This window comes from Neltuma alba, unplaced genomic scaffold, assembly GCF_004799145.2.
Source record: "Neltuma alba isolate B1F8T4 unplaced genomic scaffold, ASM479914v2 tig00004173_pilon, whole genome shotgun sequence".
Classification (NCBI taxonomy): domain Eukaryota; kingdom Viridiplantae; phylum Streptophyta; class Magnoliopsida; order Fabales; family Fabaceae; genus Neltuma; species Neltuma alba.
In genome coordinates, this window is record NW_021633592.1 from 13,121 (window position 1) to 40,323 (window position 27,203).

The 27,203-nt window shown below is 34.5% G+C and overlaps 3 protein-coding genes across 4 annotated transcripts; all 3 read right to left on the bottom strand.

Moving 5' to 3' along the window:
- Positions 1–368: 368 nt before the first annotated feature.
- Positions 369–2,616, bottom strand: LOC114743896 (UDP-glycosyltransferase 72B1-like). 2 transcript variants are annotated; one of them, XM_028932098.1, is made up of 2 exons: positions 2,056–2,616; positions 369–1,378 (listed from the first exon to the last, which is right to left on the bottom strand). In XM_028932098.1, exons 1-2 carry the CDS (start codon positions 2,588–2,590, stop codon positions 492–494), a joined length of 1,422 nt encoding a protein of 473 aa, XP_028787931.1. In that variant the 5' UTR covers positions 2,591–2,616; the 3' UTR covers positions 369–491. The 2 variants fall into 2 exon arrangements, with proteins under 2 accessions (XP_028787931.1, XP_028787930.1); XM_028932097.1 differs by having other exon boundaries at positions 2,053–2,616.
- A 7,037-nt stretch (positions 2,617–9,653) lies between these two features.
- LOC114743895 (hydroquinone glucosyltransferase-like) lies at positions 9,654–11,258 on the bottom strand. Its single transcript, XM_028932096.1, has 2 exons — positions 10,734–11,258; positions 9,654–10,625 (listed from the first exon to the last, which is right to left on the bottom strand). Exons 1-2 carry the CDS (start codon positions 11,254–11,256, stop codon positions 9,724–9,726), a joined length of 1,425 nt encoding a protein of 474 aa, XP_028787929.1. The 5' UTR covers positions 11,257–11,258; the 3' UTR covers positions 9,654–9,723.
- Positions 11,259–23,064: 11,806 nt separating this feature from the next.
- LOC114743898 (uncharacterized) lies at positions 23,065–26,953 on the bottom strand. Its single transcript, XM_028932099.1, has 4 exons — positions 26,445–26,953; positions 24,236–24,394; positions 24,015–24,123; positions 23,065–23,281 (listed from the first exon to the last, which is right to left on the bottom strand). The coding sequence occupies exons 1-4, from the start codon at positions 26,781–26,783 to the stop codon at positions 23,094–23,096; spliced, it is 795 nt and encodes a 264-aa protein (XP_028787932.1). The 5' UTR covers positions 26,784–26,953; the 3' UTR covers positions 23,065–23,093.
- Positions 26,954–27,203: the final 250 nt, after the last annotated feature.

Here is a 27,203-nt window from a genome sequence, read left to right on the forward strand (position 1 = left end):
GAGATCAGGAAGATCAAAGATGTTGATTAGATGGGTATTTTGCCTCGTCAATATATATATTCCACGGTTTATTTCTGAGTATGTTTCTCTCTCTCTCTCTCTCTCTCTCTGATTTTTTTGAAAGCTATAAGAATTTGAGTTCGATCGTCCAATGAGAATGTATGAGGTATGGTTTTCTTTTATTATCATTTATTTATTCATTTTATCTGTGTGGAAATATTCTAGAATTAAATAATTAATGTTATATTTTATTAACGTTAATTCTAGCATATTTCCATAATCTGTTCCTTAAATTGATGTCTCTGCATTGTTAGCTTGCCAATTTTCATATGGAATTGAGTCCTCACATAGTCCGAAGAGTCATCAAATAAAGAAAAGGAACACATTTTGTAGGATTTGAATATATAGATACACAAAATTATTCTGTAGAAAACCTATTAGGATAAGATAACTCACTGATGAAGGAAAAACTAATGTTACTCAAATCTTTTTCATTCAAACGCTAAGTTAGAAAGCATCCTCGTAGAAGTTCCTTCTTCACTAGTGGCTTTAGCAGCAGTTTCTTTAAACACTCGAATTCTTGTTTGAAGTTCTCTGCCTTCTTCACCTTCCATTACAATCCTCACAACCCTAGCAACTTCCTCTCTCATTACAATCCCATTCTTATAATTCTCATCACCTTTCGGCCTCACTGCAACCTTAAACTGCTCAACTAACATAACTGCATTCATTCTCTGCTCTGCAAATAGTGGCCACGCAATCATTGGCTTGCCATAGACCATAGCCTCAAGTATGGAGTTCCAACCACAATGTGTCAAGAACCCACCAGTTGATTCATGGCTCAAAACTTCGATTTGTGGGGCCCATGATGGGACCACAAAGCCTTGACCCTTGGTTCTCTCTAGAAACCCTTTTGGCAAGTAGTCAAATGGGTTCTCCTTTTGTGCACTCAAATAAGCTGAACTAGGAGATGCACTTGGGGCCCTCAAGACCCATAAGAACTTGTGGCCACTCATCTGTAATCCTAAGGCTAGCTCATGAAGTTGGTCATGTGAAAGTGTTCCGCCGCTACCAAAAGAGACATATAGAACTGAGTTTTGTGGCTGATTTCCCAACCAAGTTAAACATTCTAAGTTCGACTTGTTTATAATAGTTGAGGTTGTCTGCAAAATGGGTCCTACTGGATGAAGAAAAGGGTATTTATTATTGCTTTCCTGCAAAGCTTCTATTGCCTCTCGTTCTAGATCTTGGAAGCTATTCACTATGATACCATCTGCAAAACGGAGTCGTTTGCTTGCATGAAGGAATGTTTTGTAGGAGTCACTCGATCTTTCTTGAACCGGGCGTGGAAGATCCTTGCCTTGAAAAGCCACACAACCTACAGGATTTTTTTTTTTTTTCCTGAATTAGAGGATGGGCACTAACGTACAGTCTGAGATTAATTGAACCTATAACCTCAGTTTTCATGTCATTAGACTATAAAATTAGACTATAAAATCATTAGTCATTTTTATACAAGTTGAGATAAAAATTTTCTCACAAACTTATTTTGATAATCATAAAACACTTTTAAAAAACCACTACAAATACCCCTTTACACTAATTCCCAATCCCAATATAAGTTCACTTTTTGAAATTTCTTTTAATTTATATGGCCAACATAATGACGCAAGTTGTTTACTCTTTCATAGAAAAAATAACAAAAATGATTACCATATGAAACTAAATTTATCACTGTTAAGTACATATTACTTAACATACGATCACTATCTATGTGATTTTATGTTTTGAAATTTGTTGAACAATCAAGTCATGGCTAATACCATTGAATTATAAAGACAAATTATATATATACACACATTTTATTTGCCTTGGCACGTCAAGGTCAAAAGGTAACCAAAGCATACAAGAAACAAAGAATATCTTTCAAAATGTTACCAGAGCGTTAAAAAAGGGACGCACAGACACAAACACAAAGTTATCTCTTTTTTTAAAAAATAATATATAAATTCATTACATCCATATCTAAATTGGTTCAGATAAAAGTTTTGCGACCTGGAAGTTTCAGAGGTTGTGATAACTCTCGAAAACCTGTGGAAACCGTCTCGTGATCCTCATCAAGCTCTGGAAGACGCAGGAAGAAAGATAGCGAAGTAACAGATGAAGAATGAAAAACATATGACTTGATGTTGAGTTCCTTTGCTATTTCTAACGCATCTACTGAGAACAAATCAGCAACCATTGCAACAAGATGATGAGTTCGAGAACTAATAAATGAGCTTAACTCACGACGAAGAGAAGGAAGAGAGAGAGTCACAGTGAGATGCATTTGAGTTACTGGGTCGTTATTATTAGCTTTGAAGTCTTCCATATTGATATGTGGGAGAATAATGAATTCTATTTGTGGTAAAAAGAGAGATTGGAAGATGGAATGTGCAGCAGGAGAGGGAGGGCCAAGTGTGGGGATGAAGAAGGTGATGTGGAAGTGAGGGTAGAAAACGACGAGTCGTTTTGAGAACTCGATGAGTGGTTGGAGAAGGCTAAAGCCTGGAGATGGAACCATGGCTATGCAAGGGTTCTTTTTCTCCATGGAAGATTGTTGATGGCTTTGTTACTACTAAACGACGCTTTTCCTGAAGATGGACGGACTTGGATGGATCACTCTGAGTTGTCCCCCCCCCCCCTTTTGGGTATATGTATACATATATACACACACATTTCAATGAACACATAAAAAGCTGAAGTCGAAAAAGAAGATAAGAATGCTTTCTATCTTGCTGCTGTTGCTGTTCACCCACTGAAATTTGACGAGCTATTGGCAAAAACTATGAGATGAGAAAATATATATATATATATATATATATATAAAATGAAAAAAACTATCAGCATGAACCGATCGATTCCCAAAGCCGGCGCCAATTGTAACTTAGCTTGTACGGTCCGCAATATATTGCACATTTTTTTCTTATGGGTATATATACACACATATTGCAATGTACACATAAAGAGCCGAAGTCCAAAAAGATAAGAATGCTTTCTATATTTCCGCCGTTTTTCACCCACTGAAAATGGATACGAACTACTGACAAAAAAAATCAGCTAAAATAAAATAAAATAAAAAATTGCGGACCACAGCTTGGGATTTAAAACTATCAGCATGAGCCGATCGTTTCCTAAAGCAGCCGCCAAGGGTAACTTGTGTGGTAAGCGATATGTTGCATTCTTTTTGTAATAAACAAAATCGTATTAACAGCTAAAAGATAAGGTACATAATTATAGTATTTTAGCTGAAGAAGAAAAAGGCAAAAAATAGAGAAAAATACATCATCATGCAGTGCAAAAACTTCAAATCATGACAAAAGACTGAGTAGAATCAACGGCAATGATTCCATTTGCTCTAAAAGAATTTCTTGACAAAAAGTTTTCTTCCTTTTTTTCAAATTAAAGGGGAGACACTAACAATATAAAATTACAAGCGAAATAGAACTTACAATCTCCCATTTTTAAGAGCTTTCGTGCCATCATATACTTACAAATCGCCTACCAACTAGGTATTCACAATAACAATTAGATTCGAACTCACTATTTTATAGGTTATGAATTAACCCATTACTAACTGAACCAATTCTTGTTGGCTCCTATGTGAGAAAGTAATTATAAAGTATTGAGCTTACAATACATGGGGCTTGGAAATATTTCATAATGGAGGCCTGATGGGATATGGAGTAATAATTAATTAAATTTTTTAGGTATTTCAGTTATTTAGTATCAATTGTTACTTGCATTTAATTTTGAAATTCTAGAATGGTTTGTTATTAATTTCTAGGGTTAGCTTGATGCCTATAAATAGCAACTCAGAGCATATTTACTTTATAGACTTTTGATTAAGAATTGAATAATATTGAATATTGAGTTTTTCCCTTTTCCCTCTATTTGTCTAGTTTCCCTCTCCTATCTTGTTATCCTCTCTCCTCTAGTCTCTCTCCTCTCCTTCTCTTTCTCTCTTTTCTCTCTTTCCCTTTTTATTTCCTGCATCAATTAGCATCAAAGCCTGGTTCCCACTATTAATGTAATGGGCCAGAATACTGGGCCCTAGGCCCAATTTGTGTTACTTAACAGCATCTAGTTACACTACAAAAAAAAACAGCAAATTAGTGATGAAATTTTTATACGTAGTCAAAATTAACGATGGACTAGTGACGAAATTTAGTTAGTGATGAAATTTTTTTAATCACTAATTCCATCATCACTAATTATTTAGTGATGAAATTCAAAATTAGTGACAAAAATTTTTTGTCCCTAATCCATCGTCATTTAGTGACGGATATCTAATGAAAATCTTATCACAAAATAGTACTGGATTTGTATGAAAATTTCATCACAAATTAGGGATGAAATTTTCGTCACTAATCCGTTGCTAAAATTTTTTTTATTCTGTAAATTTAAAATACCATGTGGCAACCATCACCTCATCACCTCCTCTCTCTCCCACGCCACCACATTATCCCCTTGTCTATATCTAGGGGCGTTCAAGGCCGGCCCGTCCCGATTGGCCCATTCCGGTTCTGGTCTTATTGGGACGGGACGGATCCGTCCCGTCCTAATAAGACCGGAACCCGTCCCGGTCCTGTCTTGGTTCCTTTTTTTTTTTTAATTTTTTAATTTTTATCCTATTTATATAATATTTTTTTTTCATATTTTTTTAAGATTTGAAACTATTGTATGGAACTATGGAACTATGGATATATTTCTTTAGAGTTTTTATATTTGTTAATGATTTGAGATTATTGATGATTAGAATTTTTATCAAGTTTTTATTGTGTTAAAAGCTTTTGTTTAGAGTTTTTAATGACTATTATATGTAATATTTTGAGTTTTTGTTTAAGAGTGGCCAAACAAATAAAAAAGAAAATAAAAAGATGTTTTTATAAGGTTTAAGTCCAAAAAAATATAATTAAAAAAATCAGATTTATTAAAAAATTTAAAAAAATAAAAAATATTCGGGAAGTCCCCGATCCCGTCCCGTTCCGTCCCGTCCCGACCGAGACCGGGACAACCCCAGGACGGGCCGGGACACGGGATAGATTTTTTGTCCCATTACTGTTCATCGGGACGGAACTAGGATGGGCATGTCCCGGTCCCGATCCGTCCCGTGAACAGCCCTATCCATATCATTGCCATGTGTTCGTGACCACCACCTCACCACGTCCTCTCTCTCTCATGCCACCACATCATCCCCTTGTACACGTCATCACCATACGTCCATTATTATAAGCTATCATGTTGCCACCTTGTCCATGTCATTGCCATGTCACAAATTGAGCCAATTTGTGAAGGAGTGGTGGTTCGAGCCCAGAACCTCTTGTGCATGTGCTGAAGCCTTTGCTAGTTAAGTTTAAGCAAAAATAAATAAATATATAATATTTCTGATGACAAATAAATACATATAATAAATATTATATATAAAATCAAATATATTATTTTTATTTCAATTTAATTTTTGTATTTTATTAAAAATAACTAATTATTAATATTTTTATTCAAATATTTAATAAAATAATAAGTATATTATTTTTTTAGTTTTATTTATAATACTTGTATTTTTATATTTTGGTATGTTTTTGAAAAATTATCATATATGATATTTTTATTTTAATAATAAATATTAAAAAATAATTTTTCTATTTTTATAGTGATGAAATAGCAACTTTCATCACGAATCTTGTGACAAAATGTTTTGTGGTAGAAGTTAGTGATGGATTAGTCATGAAAATAATGATGGAACAATTCCATCACTAATTTTCACCCCCAATCCTTTTACAACAGAATTAGTGCTAGATTAGTAATGAAATTTAGTGACGAAATAAAGTTTTGTCACTAATCTGTCGCTAATTTAGTGATGGAATTTTATTTGGTCACTAAATTAATGACAAAATTTTTCCATCACTAAATTTCATCACTAATTTTAGTGATGAAATTTGACATAGATCGGTGATGGAATAAAATTCTGTCGCTATTTATTCCATCACTAAATTTTATCACTAATCCCTTGTTTTTTTTGTAGTGTAACTCGGTTGACTTATAAAACCAGAACTATTGTGCATTTTAATATGAGTCTTTCATCATAATAATAAGTTAATCAGTTCTCTTTGAACACATCTTTCTCCTAAATTTATATTCGTGCATGGTATCAAAGCCAGGCTCTGATACGACCTAGGAGGAGATTCTTCAGCCACGCCTTAGCACTTTCCTTCAATGAAAATAGAAATAATCAAAGGTATATTACATCATTAAATACTCCATTGATCTTAAAAGTCAGGTGCAACTGTAAAAATTCTCTTATGTGCTCAAAAGGATCCTTTGTTTTTTTGCCTTCAAATTGAAGCGTTTGTATCAGCATGATAACAGTTGGATTAATCTTAAAATGAGTAGTAGGAATCGAAGGTAGTGTGATGCTTGACTAAAGCACATCAACTGAAGGCACACTACAAAAAAAACATATGATTAGCGACAGAATTCAGTAACAATTTTTATTTAGCAACGGAATCGTATTAGCGAGGGAATTTGTTTAGTCACTAATTCTTCTATCATTAATTGGATTATTGACGGACTAGTGACGGACTTTTTTTGTTGCTAATCTAATTTTTAAAAAAAATTAAAATGCCACATGGCGCCTCCATCAGTTGCCATCTCACCTCTGCCTATCACATGTTGCCACCTTGCATGCTGCCTTGCGCGCGGCTTTGCCAGTTGAGCTGTAATAAACTTTCTGATTTATTATGCAAAATTATATATATATATATATATATAATATTCTCTTACACAAGCAATTATATATACACATATATATTATTAAAAACTAAAAATAAATTATAAGATAATTTTAATCACAACTATTTTTGTGACAAAATAATTTTTAAATATTTGTCTTACTATTTCTTTCATAATATTTTATCTTTTTAGAAAATTTTTTTTGGATCTAATATTAATTTTCAATGACCCTAATTTTGAATTTTAAATACTAAATAATTTTTTATAAATATATTTTTAAAATTAATTTTTTAATTAACATTGATAAGATATATAATTTAATTATATATGTATTATATTATATTATATTATCTATATGTGTTTTATATATTTGATGAAAACCATTTATAATTAGTAAGAAAATCTTGTTATTCAAAAGATAGCTACCATAATAAAATCTAATAGATCATTCTATACACAAAACTAAATGATTTGAATAAATTATCATAAACAACATTCTCCTACTTATATATGTATCTTATATAATTTATTTTCTTAAATTTTTTTCTATATACCATTTGTTTTTGCGTTGAAAACCAAAATCAATCTATATCTTGGATATTAATTATATCATGAATTTCAAAATTCAAAAATTAAGGTGTTCATATAAATTCATTTTTTGGTTTTTAATTTCTATCACATATTACATCTTTCAATATATTGTATACATAATATAACCATTTCTTCATTATATAAATTTGCATAATAAAATTATTAATATTCTTATGATATTTATTTAATTATTATTAATAATCAAGAGGAATTGATTTTAATGAAATGTGAACAAGTTTTCCAAGAAATTGTCTTCCTATTCTTAGTATGTATCTAATGATGAGATACATGATAATAATATCTTCATTAAAACCAACTCCACAAATACATCAACTTATTTTACAATTGAAAATATATTTAAATCAATATATTCTTAATTATGTTATTATATAAATTGTTATAAGATTATAGTCTAAAATAATAAAATTTAAAATTAACGACAAAATTAGTGATGAAAATTTTGTTGACAAACAATTTAGCAATGAAATTAGTGATGAAAATTAGCGGCAAAATTTTTCCGCCTCTAATTCCGTTACTAAAATTTTATAATTAAAATTTTTGACAGAATCAGTGACAAATTTCCGATCAAAAACTTATTGTCGCTAATTCTATCGCTAAATATTTACTAGAGGATTTTTTAACGGATTAGCCACAGAATTTAGTGACGAAATTTTATTTCCATCGCTAATAGTGACAGAATAATTTTTCATCAGTAATAAGCTGTTTTTTTACAGTGACACTAGCTGGGGCTGTGGCTATGGCATCTCCATCTCTTCCAAAGCATGTGCCACGCTTCTAAATTCCAGCAGAAGCAGATAGAATCACAAGGGAGTCTTCGCGAAGCGAGGGCCCCGCGTTGCTACATTCAAATGCCGGCAAAAGCAACGCAGGTGGTGATATGGCCGAGGCATAAACAAAAGTAAAAAACAAGATCCAACACACTGTCTATCATTGTAATGGCCCAAAGTATTGGGCCTAATCCTAGTTCTTATCAAGGAGTTTGCTTAGTTTACTTAACAACATCTAGTTACCCGGTTGAATTATAAAACCAAAATTAGTGCTCACTGTAATCTGAATCTTTCATCATAATGAGAAGTCAATTACTTCTCTTTGAAAACTTCTTTCTCCTAAATTTACATTCACGCACCGACTTCTCTTCCACTGCATCCAAATACATCCTAACTCTAAAACACTCCATAGCCGCTAGCCAAATGCGACATAAACTCTAAAACCTTTAGAATAATTGGCTTTATTATCTCTATTCACCATGCTACTTAGTTGCAAATATGGGTTATAGAGGATGTCTGTGTAGGAAGTGTCGATGAATATGGCACTCCATCCCAACATATTTAGCATCGACGTGATTATAAAAGTTTCCAAAGCTACAAATATGAGGAACGTATCACTATGGTCAAAATGAATATGCTGATGAATGATGATATGAATATGCCTATTGTCTTCGATATGAATAGGTTCATCAATATGGGTATGTAGATCATCATCATGAGTATGTCAATCATTGCCATTGTGAATTTGCTTTAAGAAAATGTTTATGTAATTTGATTTCAAAGAAAAATTCATATAGATTTTTAAAATAAAAGAGAGACGTCTGTGATTTAGATTTGAATAAAGAAGAGGCTAGTGTATTACTCTGATTTTTTTATATGGTAATTAATAATTATCATTGTCCGGAAAATAATTATTATCAAACTATAGACAAGAACAACTATTTACACCATCAACATGGAACCAGTTTCAGTGGTTATCATCTTGGTGAGCACCGTAAACTCATAAGATCTAGACTATTTATATTTGATTTGAGCAGTTCATATTTAAAATTTTTAATTAATTATTTTTTAATAGAAAAATCTATTTTTTAAAAAATGATAGTTAATAGATTATCTCTTTTAAATTCTATACATATTAAAAAAATTATTTTGAATAAATAAGAATAAAAAAATTAAATATGAACCATCCAAATAAAATATAAACAATACTGATATGATGAGCTTAAAATATTCATCAAACTGATGAATACCGAAATTGGTTCCCCATCAAAATACCATTTCCACACTTCTTTTACGCCATCAACCACAGTTTCATACAACCACAATATAACATATGGACACGAATTATAGATACATTTATTTTCAACTCACAAGGAAATACACACCATTTATATGGATTTCAGAGACACGAAACTGAGGGCAACACTGGAAAAGCAGTTCGTCAAGAGATATGCAACAACATCAATAGGTTTTTTTTTTTTTTTACCAGAAACAACATCAATAGGTTGACACAATGAAAGGCATCCAAATGATCATTAAAACTATTGCCAATAAGTTGAAGTCATAAAATTTTCTACTTGCCAATGAAATTTGTCCATTCTTGTGCTAAATGAGATAGCGTCCTCGCAGAAGAACCATCTTGACTTAGAGCTTTAGCAGCAGCATCTTTAAACACTTGAATTTTTCTTTGGAGTTCTCTGCCTTCATCACCTTCCATTAATATTTTCACAACTCTAGCAACTTCCTCTCTCATTACAATCCCATCCTTATTCTCATCACCTTTCGGCCTCACTGCAACTTTAAATTGTTCAGTTAGCATCACAGCATTCATCTTTTGCTCTGCAAATAATGGCCACACTATCATTGGCTTGCCATAAACGATAGCCTCAAGCGTTGAGTTCCAACCACAATGAGTCAGAAATCCACCAGTAGATTCATGTTTCAAAACTTCTACCTGTGGGGCCCATGATGGGACCACAAAGCTTTGACCTCTGGTTCTCTCTAGAAACCCTTTGGGCAAGAAGTCGAGGGGGTCCTCCTTTTGTGCGCTCAAATAAGCCGAATTGGCCACTCCACTGGGAGCCCTCAAGACCCACAAGAACTTATGGCCACTCATCTCTAACCCAAAGGCTAGCTCATCAAGCTGCTCTTGTGATAATGTTCCGCCGCTCCCAAAAGAGACGTATAGAACTGAGTTTCGTGGTTGATTTCCCAACCATGTTAAACACTTTGAATTGGACTCATCTATGCTTGTCGACATTGTCTGTATAATAGGCCCTACATGATAAACCAAAGGATGGTTATCACTTTCCTGTAGAGCTAGTGCTACCTCTCGTTCCAGATCTACGAAGCTGTTCGCTAGGATACCATCTGTTAAACGAAGTTGTTTGCATGCTTGAACAATTGTTTTGTAGCCTCCACTCGATCTTTCTAGGAATGGATCTGGGAGATCCTTTCCTTGAAAGCTTATGCAACCTGCAGAAATTTTTAGATGTTAATGCAATATTCAATTTAACTTGGAAGCATTTCCTCCAGAAAAATGTCTTTATGAAGTGAAAATTCAACAGAAATTTATTTCGCAACCTGGGAGTTTCAAGGGGTGTGACAAGTCTCGGAACCCGGTAGGAACCATCTCATGATCCTCATCAAGCTCTGGAAAATGGAGGCACAAACATAGTGAAGTCGTTGAGGAAGGATATAAAACATATGACTTGAGTTTGAGTTCTTTCGCTATGTCTATTGCATCCATTGAGAAGAAATCAACAACCATAGCAACAAGGTGATAAGTTGGAGAATCAAATGAGCTCAAAGCATGACGAAGAGATGGAAGAGAGAGTGTCAAAGTGTTGTAAATTTGTGTTGGTGTGTCTTCATCTTTGAGGTCTTCCACGTTGACTTGAGGAAGAATAGTGAAGTCCATGTGTGGCGGGGCAGATTCCAAGATGGAAATCGTAATTGGAGAAGGTGGGCCAAGTGTAGGGATGAAGAAGATGAAGTGGAAGTGAGGTTGATGAACGGCGAGTCGTTTTGAGAATTCAATAAGTGGAAGGAGATGGCTAAAGCCTGGAGCCGGAACCATGGCTATGCAAGGCTTTTTTCTCTCCATGGAAGAGTGATATTGGAAGCTTGGGAAACTGGCGATGGATTTTTATTGAGAGCTTTTTATAGGATTTTTCTTTTTGATGATGCCTGTTCAAAGTTTTACCATTATAAGCTGGTCCAAAAAAGTTTTACCATTATAAAAGACAAAATAGACGGGACCCACAAAAATCAATGATGAGAAGTGTCATCCTCATAAATCCCTGGTTCTCTTGCCCCACGTTTTCTACAATACTTTCTCATCAAGGTCTTTTTGTCTTTTTGTTCCCCACAGGTCGTTTCCGTTTTTAGATGAAGGTATTTTATTATGGATTGTTTAAATATTTCATGAGGAACAATTGATATCCTTGAGTTTCAAACGATATTAGAATATGTAGATTGGACCCGCGAAACGTCAACAAGTGCCAATGTGGCATGCCTACGCGGAAAATGTCTTGGGTCAAAGGTGAATACCGCTTTATAACTTTAATTCTTGATATATAAGTTAGATAATCAATTTAAAACTACTAAAAAAATTAATAAGTTAATTATTTATAATAAATATATGTTTTTTTTTAAATTATCATATTTAGTCCCGTAGAATTCAATAAGTGGAAGGAGATGGCTAAAGCGAGGGGCTGGAACCATGGCTATGCAGGGACTCTTCCTCTCCATGCCAGGGTGATAGCGTGGGAGCTTGTAGACGAGCTAGCAACTAGACCCCCCTCTTTTTGCTTTTTGCTTAATGATGGATGGATTTTGGATTTCTTTTTATGGCTTTTTATAGGATCTTTTTAGCTTTCCTTTTGTTCCCATTTATAAATATTAAAAAAAGAATAATTTTTTTTGTGACAAAAAAAAAAGAATAATTTTTCTTCATAGTAAATTAGTAATATTGATTATGCATATTGTAACATTTCGGCTTTTTGAATAAAAACTAACTGCATAATTAACAGTTAGTTGAGGGCTAAACGAAATACTAACCTTAGAAAATAAATTAAAATTTAAAGTAATTTAGTAATTATAGAATTTGAAATGGTTTTTAGTTAATAATATTAGATTATCTTTGCCTAGAGATTGGCGTGTTACTGTCAACAGAACAAATAAAGAAACTTTAAAAGTCTTACTTATTATTTAGCTAAAACCTTTCACAGAGAGCGGAGATTGACTAGGAAAGTTAGCTGCGGAGTTGTACTTCTGAAACTTTTTTTTTTTTTAATAATAACTGAAATCTTCCTTATAAGTAAAAGGATTAACCCCCCCTCTCTCTCATCAAGCCTAGCAGTACTTTTGCCACTCCCTATGAATAATGTTCCTAACATCATCACCCATGTCCCTGAAGAGGTGGTCCCCGTCACGTGCAGTTTATTTATTCTTCAATTAATAATTTTGCTCTTACTTAGTGAGATGTCACACCGGTTGAAAGCTCTGTCAATAAAAGAAGGGACAAAATATACGGCACTGATGAGTTGTCTCGGTCATCCTCATAAATCTCTTTCGTTCTCTGGCACTTTTTTCTGATTTCCCACAGTACCCTCGCATCAAGATTTTTTTTTTGTCTTTCCTTTGCCTGGCTTTCGTTTCTGTTTCTTTAAACGTGTTTTGATTCTTCTCAAGAAAAAAAGAGAGGCATTTTTATTCTTGAAATATGTCATGAAGAGCAATTGATATCTTTTAAAAACTGAAATGGTCTTGCATTAAAACCCTCGTATCCAACTTTTCTCTAAGTTTCACAAAGAGTGTTTAGATAGAAACCAAACCACGATTTTAAAAATATTTTTACAATTTACAAAATAAATATATAAAAGAGTTTGTCTCGTTTTATATAAAAATGTTTTTAAGAAGGACTTTTGAGAGTTGCCAAATACCCTCGCAGAACCCCTCCGCACGTGCTGCTTCCATCCTGACGTACTGATCCGTCCACCTCCAAGTAAGTGCGGTTCCCATCCTCATTACTTACCTCCATTAACCATGATATTCTTTGAACGTTGAGGTTTTTTTTTTTTTTTTTTTGGGTAAGGTTTAAAGTATTTATTACTAGGGAGAAGGGAGGGGCTGGATGTGAATGGAGAGAGGTATTAATTTTTTTTGTGGAGTGCAATTTATTGAACCTATCTAACGAGTCAACGAGATAATTGAAGACGTGAGCAAAACGTGTTAAAAATCGAAACGTACCTCCATGCTGGGGCCACCAATGACGTGAAGGCCTGTAATTTGTATGCCAAATAATGGCCAGGCAATAACCTGCAAGAAGAGTTAGTACAAAGATATTTTGGTTCTAAGGGAAAAATTCCAAACTCAATTCATAGGTGCTTTGATGAAGGAAATGGGGAAGACTAGAGTAGCATAGCGGCAATTTCAAAGATAGTTTATGTGCTAAGAGAGAGTTTTTGAAGAGCTCTTTGTTTATGAGAAGTATTCAACAAATAAAACAATGTAGAATTTCATAAACTCATCAAATAATAGGCAAGATTTCCTTGGATGGATAAAGCTAGAAGAAATGACCATTTTAGTCACAAGTTGACATCAAACCTCGTAATGTTTTCCAAGATCATGACTTTCTTCCAAAAATGAGTGATTCTGAATCTGTCTAACCGTGTGTTAAGGATCAAAGCATAGGGCCAATGGCCTATTATAACAAATAATTCCTGCACTCATATAAGCAGCTCTCCTCCATGCAGAAATAATTGAGCACTGTCATTTTTGACAAATTTACATGTGGATCAATCAGAAATTCTGCAATACGGAGAGAAAACAATTAGAAGTTAAACAGTATGTCCTTTAGTAACTCTGTGAGGTAAAATTGCAATATTTTCAAATCAATTGTCACTGGCGAACGTAGTCCTCATGGCCTTGGTTCTAATGCTTGAAGCTGGCCTCCAGGGTCCAAGTTTAGTTGCTGGAACCTTTTTTTTCCCCCCAAAAAAAAGGTCAATTCTCACCTAAGTAAAAAGTCTTACTCCAATGTGTTTCCTCAAGCAGGATAGCATTCAAGTCTCGAGTTAGTTCTGCAAAACCTTATCTGGCAGAAAAAGTACCAATACAAATCCAAGGAGGGGTAATCCTGTTTCGGCTTACAGCAGCACAGAATAGACAAATTTTACATTTGCAACAACGCAGCAATCAATCAACAAAGTTTATGCTTAACTCACTGTGAATAAACAGGGGAAATGCCCCCTCCTTCTATATTTTGAATTCCTAGTTTGACTATGAGGAAGATTTCATCCACAGACATGAAGTGTGGTTCCGGTCCCAACCAATGCTTCCTATCATGTTTTGCTGGCGTCAATGGTTTAAGCACCTGGGAGGATATTACCAGTGCCGGTTTGACCAGAACGAGTAAGCACTTCGAACTCTCCAGCAGTAAAAGATTGATCTTCCTTGAAAATGGGTCCTTTAAGTTCTACATACGCACAGTAGTCTGCTTCATATACTGTGGCATTCTTTAAGAAAGCAGCAAGAGCCACTCTAATACATTCCCCTGCAAAGAGCACAAATCATTAACAATTCAAATTGGAACTCTTGCTACAAAAAAAAAAACAAAAAAACAAAAAAAGGAAGCAAATCTAGATGACTGATTTGCATTTTCCCGAACAGTTAGGATCTATCCCTAGTTAAGTTGGTCAGTAATCAGTTTACCTCCTAGCGACAGAAGTGTATTATTTAGGCCCCTATGGTATATTTAAACACCCTTTGGTATTCAGCTCTAACAGATATAATCGTGTGTGTGACAAAGTGAAGAACAATTAGATTGTCAAAAGGATATTCACTTATACATTAAATAGTTTCAGTCTTCTCAAGCCATGTAGGTGACATTTCGAAACAGAGTATGAGCATAGTCCTAGTTTTAGTCTCACAACATTATAAAATTGTTTACAATAGACTTCTAACGCTCAAACTATTAATTCCTATTTAAGAATCACAAGAGTAATTTCCTCAAAACCTCGTTGTAATTAAATAATAACAGAGATCAGAAGAGGGTTCAATGGCACACAAATTTAAAGCAAAAGTGGCAAACCAATTTAGTGCCAAATCAAATAAGAGAGCAAACTATAATCCACCCTTTTTGTTTTATTAAAATCTTTATTCCCATGGTAAATTCTGTCATGCAAGGGGAGGTAAGAAGAAATTTGTTCATCATGAAAAGGTCCCTTTGCCAAAAGTTGAACGTAAAAGAAATTAGAACCTCACCATGTGTGACAAGCAGCAAGTTCTCGGATGATAATTATCTGCAAGGTCCTTAATCACTTGCTCATATCTAGCTCTTGTACCCAAAACTGGCTCTTCCCATTTGGGCAACTGGTGTTTATCAGGCAAAAATTCCATCAGTCACAATTAAAATCTGTAATTGCACAAACAAGTAACAGCCAACAAATTCTGAGTTCAAAAATATCAAGTCCTCAAGCCGTACTTCTTTATACGTCCTTTTTGCATTCTTATCCACTGTCCCAGCTAAGAGAATTGCTTCACGCTCTGCGGCATCAAAACCCCAATTACCATCCTTAGGAGCCAATGCAGGACTGATAGCTTCTCTGCTCATCATCTCGCACAATCCAAGTTCAACAGAGACCTAAAGTTGGTTAAGACCAATAAGAGAGATAACTTTAGCACCTTATTGTTACCAGAAATTATTACTTGCATCATAAGTATATAAAATAAAGACACTCTCAATTCTACATATTAATCAAACCCATGTTCTACTACGTATCCAAGCACATTTAACCAAGAAGCCAAGTCTGAAATGTTACCCGAATATGTACAAGTATTTCACACACACATATATAAATTATAGTAATTTATTAGAATGTAACAACCAATCAGAGGTAAATCTGTGTGTGAGCACTATTCTCACTAAAAGATTATTCCAATCATCCAATACACGTGATTGACTAGTATAGTTTAGGGATATCAACACACATGCATGACAAATAACCACCTTAACTAATTTTATTAATATTCCAATATAAGAGCTAGATAAATAATTTGGGAACTTTATAAAAATTAGTTAAATTAGCTATTTATCACAAATGTGTGTTGATCTCCTTAAGCTAGCCTATTTAACTATGTGTATTGGGACCACCCTTTGGTGGTAATTTCCTACAATCAATTGGGATATTTTGGGAGGAAAATAAAAAAATAAGGAGAATTGAGGTCTTGTATTTAAGACAAACAAGTCTTTTGAATCAAAACCTTTTAGAAAGTTGACAAGAAGAAGACATAGATACTTATAAATCATATCTCTTGCCGTGCCATTGCAATTCTACGTACCTTGAATCTGAACAACATCTCGAGCTGTTAAATCTTGGTTGTTGACTAGGTTGACATTAATCATTTTGTTTTGTGACACAAAGAGTAGAGTTCAAAGACGCAATTCTCTTGAATCCAAATAAGGAAGTATCTCCATTTAAATTTACATCTCTCTTATTCACAGTATCATGATGAATCTTGAGGTGCTTCAATAGATATTTTATCACATCAATTCGTCCCTTCATTGCGGCAATGTGAAGACTGTTCAGACCTTTATTATTCGACCAACGTCCAGCATTAGGCCGCTCTATTTCAGGCAACTTTTTGACCATTTTAACACTTCCCTTTTCGCAATCGAGATGAATTGGAAGATTGCCATCTGAGTTTCGTTGAAAAGAAATCATGGAAGAAGTTTCTAACATTATACAAACTCCTTCCATGTAACTGAAGTATGTTGCATAATAAAGAGGAGTATTATTGTTGTTCTCTTCTCTTTGATACAATAACTCTTCCTTTGTATTAACGATCATCTTCAATAGGTCTTCACGCCAAAAAAAAAAAAGAAAGAAAAAAAACACATACATTAGGGAAAAAGTAAAACAAACACAATTAATTACTACTTCAGTCTTGTATAAGACTCGGTTGGCTAATTTGAGAAAATTAAGAATCCTAAAAAATATTTAATTATATTATATGTTACATGTTCACTTTAAAATACTTATATATATTATTATTATTACTACATTATATATCAATTTATAAGATGGACAAATTAGTTTAGAGAACAATGATGAATATAATACTACTCCGGTCCTTAATGTAAGACTAAATTGATGAGTTGATATTGGTTCTATATGTAAGACCTATTTTATGTGTTTATTAATTTTACCCAAATTAACCCTATTGATATTCTCCTAATAATAATTAAGTAGGAGGAGGAGGAGGCAATTAAGGAAAGATGCTTTAGATGTTTTAGAAAAAATATATATTACTAATTTAACTAACATCCTTAATCTACTCAAATTAGTTAATTAGATCTTACATAAAGAATTGGAAGAGTACTTTAAGGCAATTTATTTAAGTTCCTTAATCTCTCCAAATTACACTATAAAAAGGGTTTTATATTTAAAATCAGGAGAGTATAAAGTATTTCAAGAGTACACTTACCTTTATTTCGTTCTGATATTGCAACATGAAGTGGGGAGTCACCATCTGAAACAGCCTTACCCGGGGGGATTGGAATTTGACTCAAGGGAAGACGAAGAATATTCTTAGCCCTTGCTAGGACTGCTAAATACATTGGCGATTTACAACCATAATTATAGTTCCAAGTCCAATAAGAGGCCAGATCACTTTACTTACGTTCAGCTAAAAAGGAATGAACCACAGAATAATCCTTTCTCAAAACAGCTTCGTGCAAAGCCGTCCTCACATAATTGCTGCATCACATTAATTATAAGCTCCACTTTATACATAGATTTAGCCTCCTCTTCAGATGTCTTAAAGTGCTTATCCAAGTCCAGAATTTTCTTAGCCGCGACAAGATTCTTAGCTCTTGCAGCAACATGAAGTGGAGAATCATCATTGATATTTGTCTGTTACAAAAGCTTAGGATAGTGAAAAGCAATAAGCCATACAACTTGTTCACTCCCATGTTGGGCTACAACATGAAGCAACGAATCGCTTGTGGGAGTGACAAGATTGAAAATGGCGTCCAAGTCAACCTTATTTTTTGTAGCTAATCAATATGATACTTTTCATAGACGACTACGTGCTATCAGTCTTTCCTTTATTCTTAATTTCACGTCAATACGAACATGAAAGACCAACCCATTCATAATTTAAACAAAGTTGTCACAAATAATTTATAATACTAACCATCAATAAAATATTATAACACGTATTAGAGCGCGTTACTTTGAAAGCTTAACTAAACAAATTTTTTTATTTTTATTTTGTGTCTAGATTATTCATCCAATAGTTTTAAAATCAATATATATTCTACATCATGCGAGAGAAGGCACATCATTACATTAAGAAATTATTTGCTACAGCCGGTGGCCACACTACGTTGGTTTAAAACTCAACCGACAAAAACTCCTCATGCATGGATTCAGTGGGCAAAGGGGTTGGACACGCTCATTGAGAAAGCGAGTTTTGCATTGGAAGAGACAGTTTTGAAGCCAATGTTTCAACTCGTAAATAACAGGATCCTCATTCTAGTTTAAACTACAACGCTGGGTAGGATTGGGGTCAATGATTAGTTGTCCTGCTCTTAGATTGTGAGTGAGTCCAACCCTTTTCTTAAAATTTGTTCAACAAAAAAAAAACTCAACTGATAAAAATAATAAAACATTTTACTATGTCATTTGATCCTAATCCAATTTCCCAAATTTCTTTGACTGAACCAAACTTAGAAATGGAAAACATCATCCTAATATTCTCTAATTTGAATAAAGTTTCTCCGAAAGCAGTTTAATCCATTTGCGTTATTTCTGTTGTTTGACTAAAGAAGATGAAATGTATAGGCAATCCACTATTTTAAGTTTTGTAAGTATCTCTGAAGCTTAAAGCACAGCTTCTTCCTCAAATATGAGCCAATGAACTGAATTTATTACTCGCATCATAAGCATACATAATAAAGACACTCTCAATTCTACATATTAATCAAACCCATTTTCTATGACGTATCCAAGCACATTTAACCAAGAAGCCAAGTCTGAAATGTTACCTGAGTATGTACAAGTATTTCACACACACACATATAAATTATAGTAATTTAGTAGAAGGCAACAACCAATCAGAGGTAAATCTGTGTGGGAGCACTATTCTAATCAGCATCTGGAGTTCCTTTGTCTAATTAATCATCTAGCAGTGACTGCAAGAATCACACTGGAAAACCAGTGGCCATTTTCTATATATATAGACGATATGAGGTATTTCTCACTTTCTCATGTCCATCACAAATTCACAAATAACAAAATAGCACAATCTACATGCAAAGAGTACAGGAAGTTATCCAGTCCCTGTGGTTCTGTCCTACAGAAATTGTTCAAAGAGAAAAGAAGAATAATAATGATTGGAAAACGAGACTTGATCTGAGAGAAAACAAAAATACAGAACAGTGGTTGGAGTTGCTGCCAACTGAAGGGAGGACATAATCACAAACATAAAAGGGAATAACAAGGGATGAAATATAAGAAAGTCAGGTTTATTAAGAATGCTTGAACAATTGTTTTGTAGCCTCCACTCGATCTTCCTAGAAATGGATCTGGCAAATCCTTTCCTTGAAAGCTTATGCAACCTGCAGAAATCTTTAGATGTTAATACAATATTCATTTTCACTTGAAACATTCCCCCCAGAAAAATGTCTTTATGGAGTGAAAATTCAACATAAATTTATTTCGCAACCTGGAAGTTTCAGGGGGTGTGACAACTCTCGAAACCCAGTAGGAACCATCTCGTGATCCTCATCAAGCTCTGGAAAATGGAGGAACAAAGATAGTAAAGTCGTTGATGAAGGATATAAAAGATATGACTTGAGTTTGAGTTCTTTTGCTATGTCTAATGCATCCATTGAGAAGAAATCAACAACTAGAGCAACAAGGTGATGGGTTAGAGAATCAAATGAGCTCAAAGCATGATGAAGAGATGGAAGAGAGAGTGTGACAGTGTTGTAAATTTGTGTTTCTGGGTCTTCAGCTTTGAGGTCTTCCATGTTGATTTGAGGAAGAATAGTGAAGTCTATTTGTGGTGGGACAGATTCAAAGATGGAAATCGTAGTTGGAGAAGGCGGGCCAAGTGTAGGGATGAAAAAGATGAAGTGGAAGTGAGGTTGACGAACAACGAGTCGTTTTGAGAATTCAATAAGTGGAAGGAGATGGCTAAAGCCAGGAGCTGGAACCATGGCTATGCAGGGACTCTTTCTCTCCATGGCAGAGTGATAGCATGGGAGCTTGGAAACTAGCCAGCAACAAGACCACACTCTCTTCTTAATGATGGATGGATTTTGGATTTTCTTTGATGGCTTTTTAGAAGATCTTTTTAGCTTTCCTTTTGTTCCCATTTATAAATAATTAAAAAAAGAATAATTCTTTCTGGTGACAAAAAAAGAATTTTTCTTCGTAGTAATATTGATTATGCATATTGTAAAATTCGGACTTTCTGAATAAAAACTAAATCCACAATTAACAGTCAGTTGAGGCCTAAACGAAATACTAACCTTAGAAAATAATTTATAATTTAAAGTAATTTAGTAATTATAGAATTTGAAATGGATAAAAGTGATTTCAAAATTGTGGTTTTAGTTAATAATATTAGATTATTTTTGCCTAGAGATTGGCATGTTACGGTCAACAGAACAAATACAGAAACTTTAAGTCTGACTTATTATTTAGCTAAAACCTTTTACAGAGAGCAAGCTTTTATATCATTGATCAAACCCCTTTTTTAATCGAGAGAAGGAGATAGACTAGGAAAATTAGAGGCGGGCTGAAATCTTCCTCATAAGTAAAATAAATAAATAAACCTCACTCATGAAGATCCACCTTTTTAAAAAAATGAAGATTGATGAAGAATATAAAAATTAGTTTCCATCTCATGAGAAGCCTTGGCCAAGTAATCAATACTGAAAAGATTTTTCCTAGCCGTATTTTTGCCACTCCCTATGAATAATGTTCCTAACATCATCTGTGTGGTCAATGTGACGTACTTCTGAAACCTTGAGTTGCAGTTTATATATTCTTTAATTTTGCTCTTACTTAGTGAGGTGTGACACATGCTGAAAGTTTTATCTGTAAAAGAAAGGACAAAATATATGGGACCCTCATAAATTATTCATGAGTTGTGGCGGTCATACTCACAAATCTCTTTCGTTCTCTAGCACCTTTTCTGATTTCTTACAGTACTCTAGCATCACGAGTTGTTTGGTCTTCCCTTCGCCCACCCTTCGTTTCTGTTTCTTCAAAAGGTATTTTTATTCTTGAAGTATGTCACGAAGAGTAATTGATATCTTTAAATACAAAAAAAAGCTATGTCCTTGAATGTGCCCTAACCCACTCTTTAAGATATTTTGAAGATTAGATTGAATGTTTTTCTATCATGCAGACTTTTCTTACCATAGTAGTGTTTTGTGAAATTTTATAATCATATTCCTCTAGTTCTAAATATAAGACCCTTTTTAATAATATAATTTACATTACAAAAAAAGGTTTATATTTAGGACTGAAGGAGCAATTCATTTTCTATTTAATCATGATATTCTTTGAACATTGAGTTTTCTTTTCTTTTCTTTTTCTTTTCTTTTCTTTTCTTTTTTTTTGGTTTCCTTAGGTTTAAAGTCTTTATTAGTAGGGAGAAAGGAGGAGTTGGATGTGAACGGAGAGAGGTATTAAGATTTTTTTTTTTTTTGGTGGAGTGCAGTGTATTGAACCCATCTAATCAGTCAACAAGATAATTGAAGACATGAGCAAGACGTGTTAAAAATTGAAACCTACCTCCATGCTGGGGTCACCAATGACGTGAAGGCTTGTAAGTTGTATGCCAAATAATGGCCAGGCCATAACCTGCAAGACGAGTTAGTACAAAGATATTTTGGTTCTGTGAGGGAAAGATTCCAAACTCAATTCATAGTTGCTTTAATGAAGGAAATGGGGAAGACTAGAGTAACATAACAGCAATTTCAAAGATAGTCTGTGTGCTGAGAGATAGTTTTTGAAGAGCTCTTTGTTTATGAGAAGTATTCAACAAATAAAACAACGTAGAATTTCATAAACTCATCAAATAATAGGCAAGATTTCCTTGGATGGATAAAGCTAGAAGAAATCACCATTTCAGTCAGAAGTTGACATCAAACCTCGTAATGTTTTCCAAGATCAAGACTTTCTTCCAAAAATGCGTGATTTTCGATCTGTCTAACCGTGTTTCAAGAATCAAAGCATAGGACCAATGGCCTATTACCACAAATAATTCCTGTACTCATATAAGCAACTCTCCTCCATGTAGAAATAATTGAGCACTGTCATTTTGGACAAATTTACATGTGGGTCCATCAGAAATTCCGTAGTACAGAGAGAAAACAATTAGAAGTTAAACAGTATATACTTTAGTAACTCTGTGAGGTAAAATTGCAATATTTTCAAAGTAATTGCCACTGGCGACCGTGGGCCTCGTGGCCTAGGTTCTGATGCTTGAAGCTGGCCTCCGGGTTCCAAGCTCAGTTGCTGGAACCTTTTTTTTTTTTAAAGAAAAAAAAAAGTCATTTCTCACTTAAGTAAAAAGTCTTGCTCCAATGGGTTTCCTCAGGCAGGATGGCATTCAAGTCTTGAGTTAGTTCTGCAAAACCTTATCTGGTAGAAAAAGTACAAATACAAATCCAAGGAGGGGTAATCCTATTTCGGCTTACGGCAGCACAGAATAGACAAATTTTACATTTGCAACAACGCAGGAATCAATCAACAAAGTTTATGCTCAACTCACTGTGAACAAACTGGAGCAATGCCTCCTCCTTCTATATTTTGAATTCCAAGTTTGACTATGAGGAAGATTTTATCCACAGATAGGAAGTGTGGTTCCAGTCCCAACCTATGCTTCCTATCATGTTTTGCTGGCGTCAATTGTTTAAGCACCAGGGAGGATATAACCAATGCCGGTTTGACCAGAACGAGTAAGCACTTCGAACTCTCCAGCAGTAAAAGATTGATCTTCCTTGAAAATGGGTCGTTTAAGTTCCACATACGCACAGTAGTCTACTTCATATACTGTGGCATTCTTTAAGAAAGCAGCAAGAGCCACTCCAACTCCTTCCCCTGCAAAGAGCACAAATCAGTTACAATTCAAACTAGAACTCTTGCTGAAAAAAAGGAAGCTCATCTAGATGACTGATTTGCAAGTTCCAACACGCTCCCCCCCCCCGGGGAACAGTTACGATCTATCCCTAGTTAATTGGGTCAGTAATCAGTTTACCTCCTAGAGGCAGAAGTGTATTATTTAGGCCCCTATGGTATATTTAAACACCCTTTGGTATTCAGCTCTAATAGATAATCGTGTGTATGACAAAGCGGAGAACAATTAGATTGTCAAAAGGATATTCACTTATACATTGAATAGTTTCAGTCTTCTAAAGCCATGTAGGTGACATTTGGGAACAGAGTATGAGCATGGTCCTACTTTTAGTCTCACAACATTATAAAATGACTTCTAACACTCGAACTATTAATTCCTATTTAAGAATCACAAGAGTAAGGTCCTCAAAACCTCAGTGTAACTAAATAATAACATAGATCAGAAGAGGGTTCAATCGCACACAAATTTAAAGCATAAGTGGAAAACAAATTTAGTGCCAAATTAAATGGGAGAGCAAACTATAATCCACCCTTTTTGTATTATTAAAATCTTCATTCCCATTGTAAATTCTGTAATGTAAGGGGAAAGGTAAGAAGAAATTTGTTCATCATCAAAAGGTGCCTTTTTTTCACTTTTTGTTGACAATCAAAAGGTGCCTTTGCCATACGCTGAACATAAAAGAAATTAAAACCTTACCATGTGTGACAAGCAGCAAGTTCTCGGTATGATAATTATATGCAAGTTCCTTAATCACTTGCTCATATCTAGCTCTTGTACCCAAAACTGGCTCTTCCCATTTGGGCAACTGGTGTTTATCAGGCAAAAATTCCATCAGTCACAATTAAAATCTGTAATTGCATAAACAAGTAGCAGCCAAAAAATTCTGAGTTGAAAAATATCTAGTCCTCAAGCTGTACCTCTTTATACATCTTTTTTGCATTCTTATCAACTGTTCCAGCTGGGAGAATTGCTTCACGCTCTGCAATATCAAAACCCCAATTACCATCCTTAGGAGCCAATGCAGGACTGATAGCTTCTCTGCTCATCATCTCGCACAATCCAAGTTCAACAGAGACCTAAAGTTGGTTAAGACCAAAAAGAGAATAACTTTAGCACCTTATGGCACCAGAAATTAGTACTCGCATCATAAGCATATAAAATAAAGACACTGGACTGGAATGATGACATCGAGACTCTTCAATTCTACATATTCATCAAACCCATTTTCTATGACGTATCCAAGCACATTTAATCATGAAGCCAAGTCTGAAATGTTACCTGAGTATGTACAAGTATTTCACACACATATATATAAATCATAGTAATCTATTAGAATGCAACAACCAATCAGAGGTAAACTGTGTATGAGCACTTTCTAATCAGAATCTGGAGTTTCTCTATCTAATTAATCATCTAGCGGTCACTGCAAGAACAATCCTGGAAAACCAGTGGCCAGGCAGTTCATGGCATTGTGGTGAACTCAAATTTACACTCTTGTGTTGTAGGTAGAAGAAACAGAAATCTCTGCAGTGCCATCTAGGCCTCTAGGGTCACTTCATCATAAATTCATCACTTTGTGAATATTTTCTTCAAAGAGCATCGTTTATGAAGAAAAAGTGAGCTAGAAATCAAGGGATGTCATCCTTGCTCAACCCACAACGTGGAGACTGAAGGTTCACTGAACCTCTTTCCCGAACTAGTAGTAAATACATAATTGCAATGCCATTTTCAGATAAAAACTCATAAATCAGAATATAGCATAGCTTAAGTCCCAACAGATAATGTGTAAATTACTTTTAACATATGCGAGACAAAAGGAAAACCTTCAACAACAAATGACTAAGAAAGATCATGATAATACCCATAAGCCAACAAACTCGCAGTGTCTCTACTGTAGTTTAAGTTCATGATATTTCCGACGTGTTTGCTCTCAAATTTCAGAAAACTCAGACTATTTCTGAAATTTCCTTGGCAAATAACTTCGGCTTATCTTATAACCCAAGAGTTAGATTTTAAGCATGGTAAAATCCCCAGAACACTGTTCTAGCAAAAGCCATTACTTTTTGTTACTGGTGCTTCTGTAAGCATGTTCAGAAATGCTTATAGTCGTAAATCCTATTTCAGTACTCAGAGAGAAGATTCCTTCACAAAGTCACAAGAAAAGGACCAAAGGATATATCTGTTTATTGCCACATCTAATGGCAATGGAGACACGTTACTTTTGCAGCATTTTCTAAGATAAGCAAAGAAGTATTAACACTGACATAGATCGTTGAACACAATATAAACAACACCACATAACAAGACATCAAGCAAGTATTTTATCTTTTCTTTGCTTAATGAGTCAATTAACTGTAAGGAAGATTTCACCTAGCTAGCCACTAGCAAAAAAGAACTATTCTAATATGAACGTATATTAAATGCCTTTCCTGAAACTTCAAGGTTATGTTTGGTGTCTTCAAAAGATTTTTAAGGGCATGGAATGAAAAGGAGTATAAAAAGATAGGGTTCAGTATGCATGAAAATCGGAGGTGAACATTTATTTTAATGATGTTTTGTATAATAAAAACGGAAGAGGATTGGATATGAACAAATGGAAAAAGACAGAACTGTTTTTCACAAAATATAACAAGTGCAGGAATTCATTGGGGCAATTTTGGAACTTTATATCGGTTTTGTTAAACAGTAGCATTCCCTCAAATTTTTTGACGGAATGATGATATTATGACTTCTGGAACCCATAATAATAAGAGAAAATGTTATTAATGCATTCCAAGCACAGTTAAATTGATTCCATTGACTTTGCAAAGTTGATTAAACTCATAAATTACTTTAGGTAGAGAATTAAGTATAAATCCTTTAAATCGATGACAAAAAAAAAACTCCTTTAAATCATAGTAGGAAGAAAAACCGTTTAAATCCTGTATGCAAGAATCTAGAATGCCATTCTATTTTTATCCTTCTATAATTTAAAAAACAGATGTGAGGGAGAGAGAGGACATGACGACTTGACTTGATGAGTTACATGTTTGTCACCTTCCAAAAGTTAAATGCGTGGACCAATTATTAACAACCAACCTCTAATACAATTTAACCAAAAAACTAATTTTCCAAAGAAAACATAACCTTGACTTTAGAAGAATCGATAGCTAAGCCATCGCCGGTGAGGATAGTGGGATCGTCGTGGGGGACGCAGAGAGCAGAAATGACCTCAGATGCCGTCTGGATGCAGCGAAGGAAGGGGGAGACGAAGACGCGATCGATTGGATACCCGAGACAGTGGCGGAACTTCCGACCCGTATTGAAAGCCCGAACCCGTCCATCATGGGTCAGGGGCGGATCCCAAGGCCGAGCTGCCGTGGTTACCCAGTGAGGATCGAAGTTATCGATACGGTCACCGTGCCTCATGACGACGACGTTTTGGTAGAAATCTGGACGCTTGTGGGGAATTTCCTTGGAACCCATTTCTACAGAATATACAGATAAGAAGGAAGAGATCGTAAATGTAACTTTATTGAAGATGGATAGTTGGGTTGGATCGATGAGAAAGGGAAGGAAGTTTAACGGGATGGTGATTGCCTGATTGGTGGGTTGGTTACTTGAAGAATAGTGATAGTAATTGGGGGCGCAAACTGAATCCAAAACAGAAAGCTCCCAGTAACTGTTTTTCTTTTAAAAAATTTTGGTACAAAACAATTTTTTTATTAAAATAAGATAAATCCCATAACTAATTAATTAATTAATCATTCTTTTTTGTTCAGTCAACTAATTAATCATTATGGTCAAAAAGAATTAAGCAATTAATCATGAAGATGGCTTTCAGCGTCCTAGACTTGCAGTATATTGTTCACCTCTCCTCATGTCGATCGGATTAGTATTGGAAGT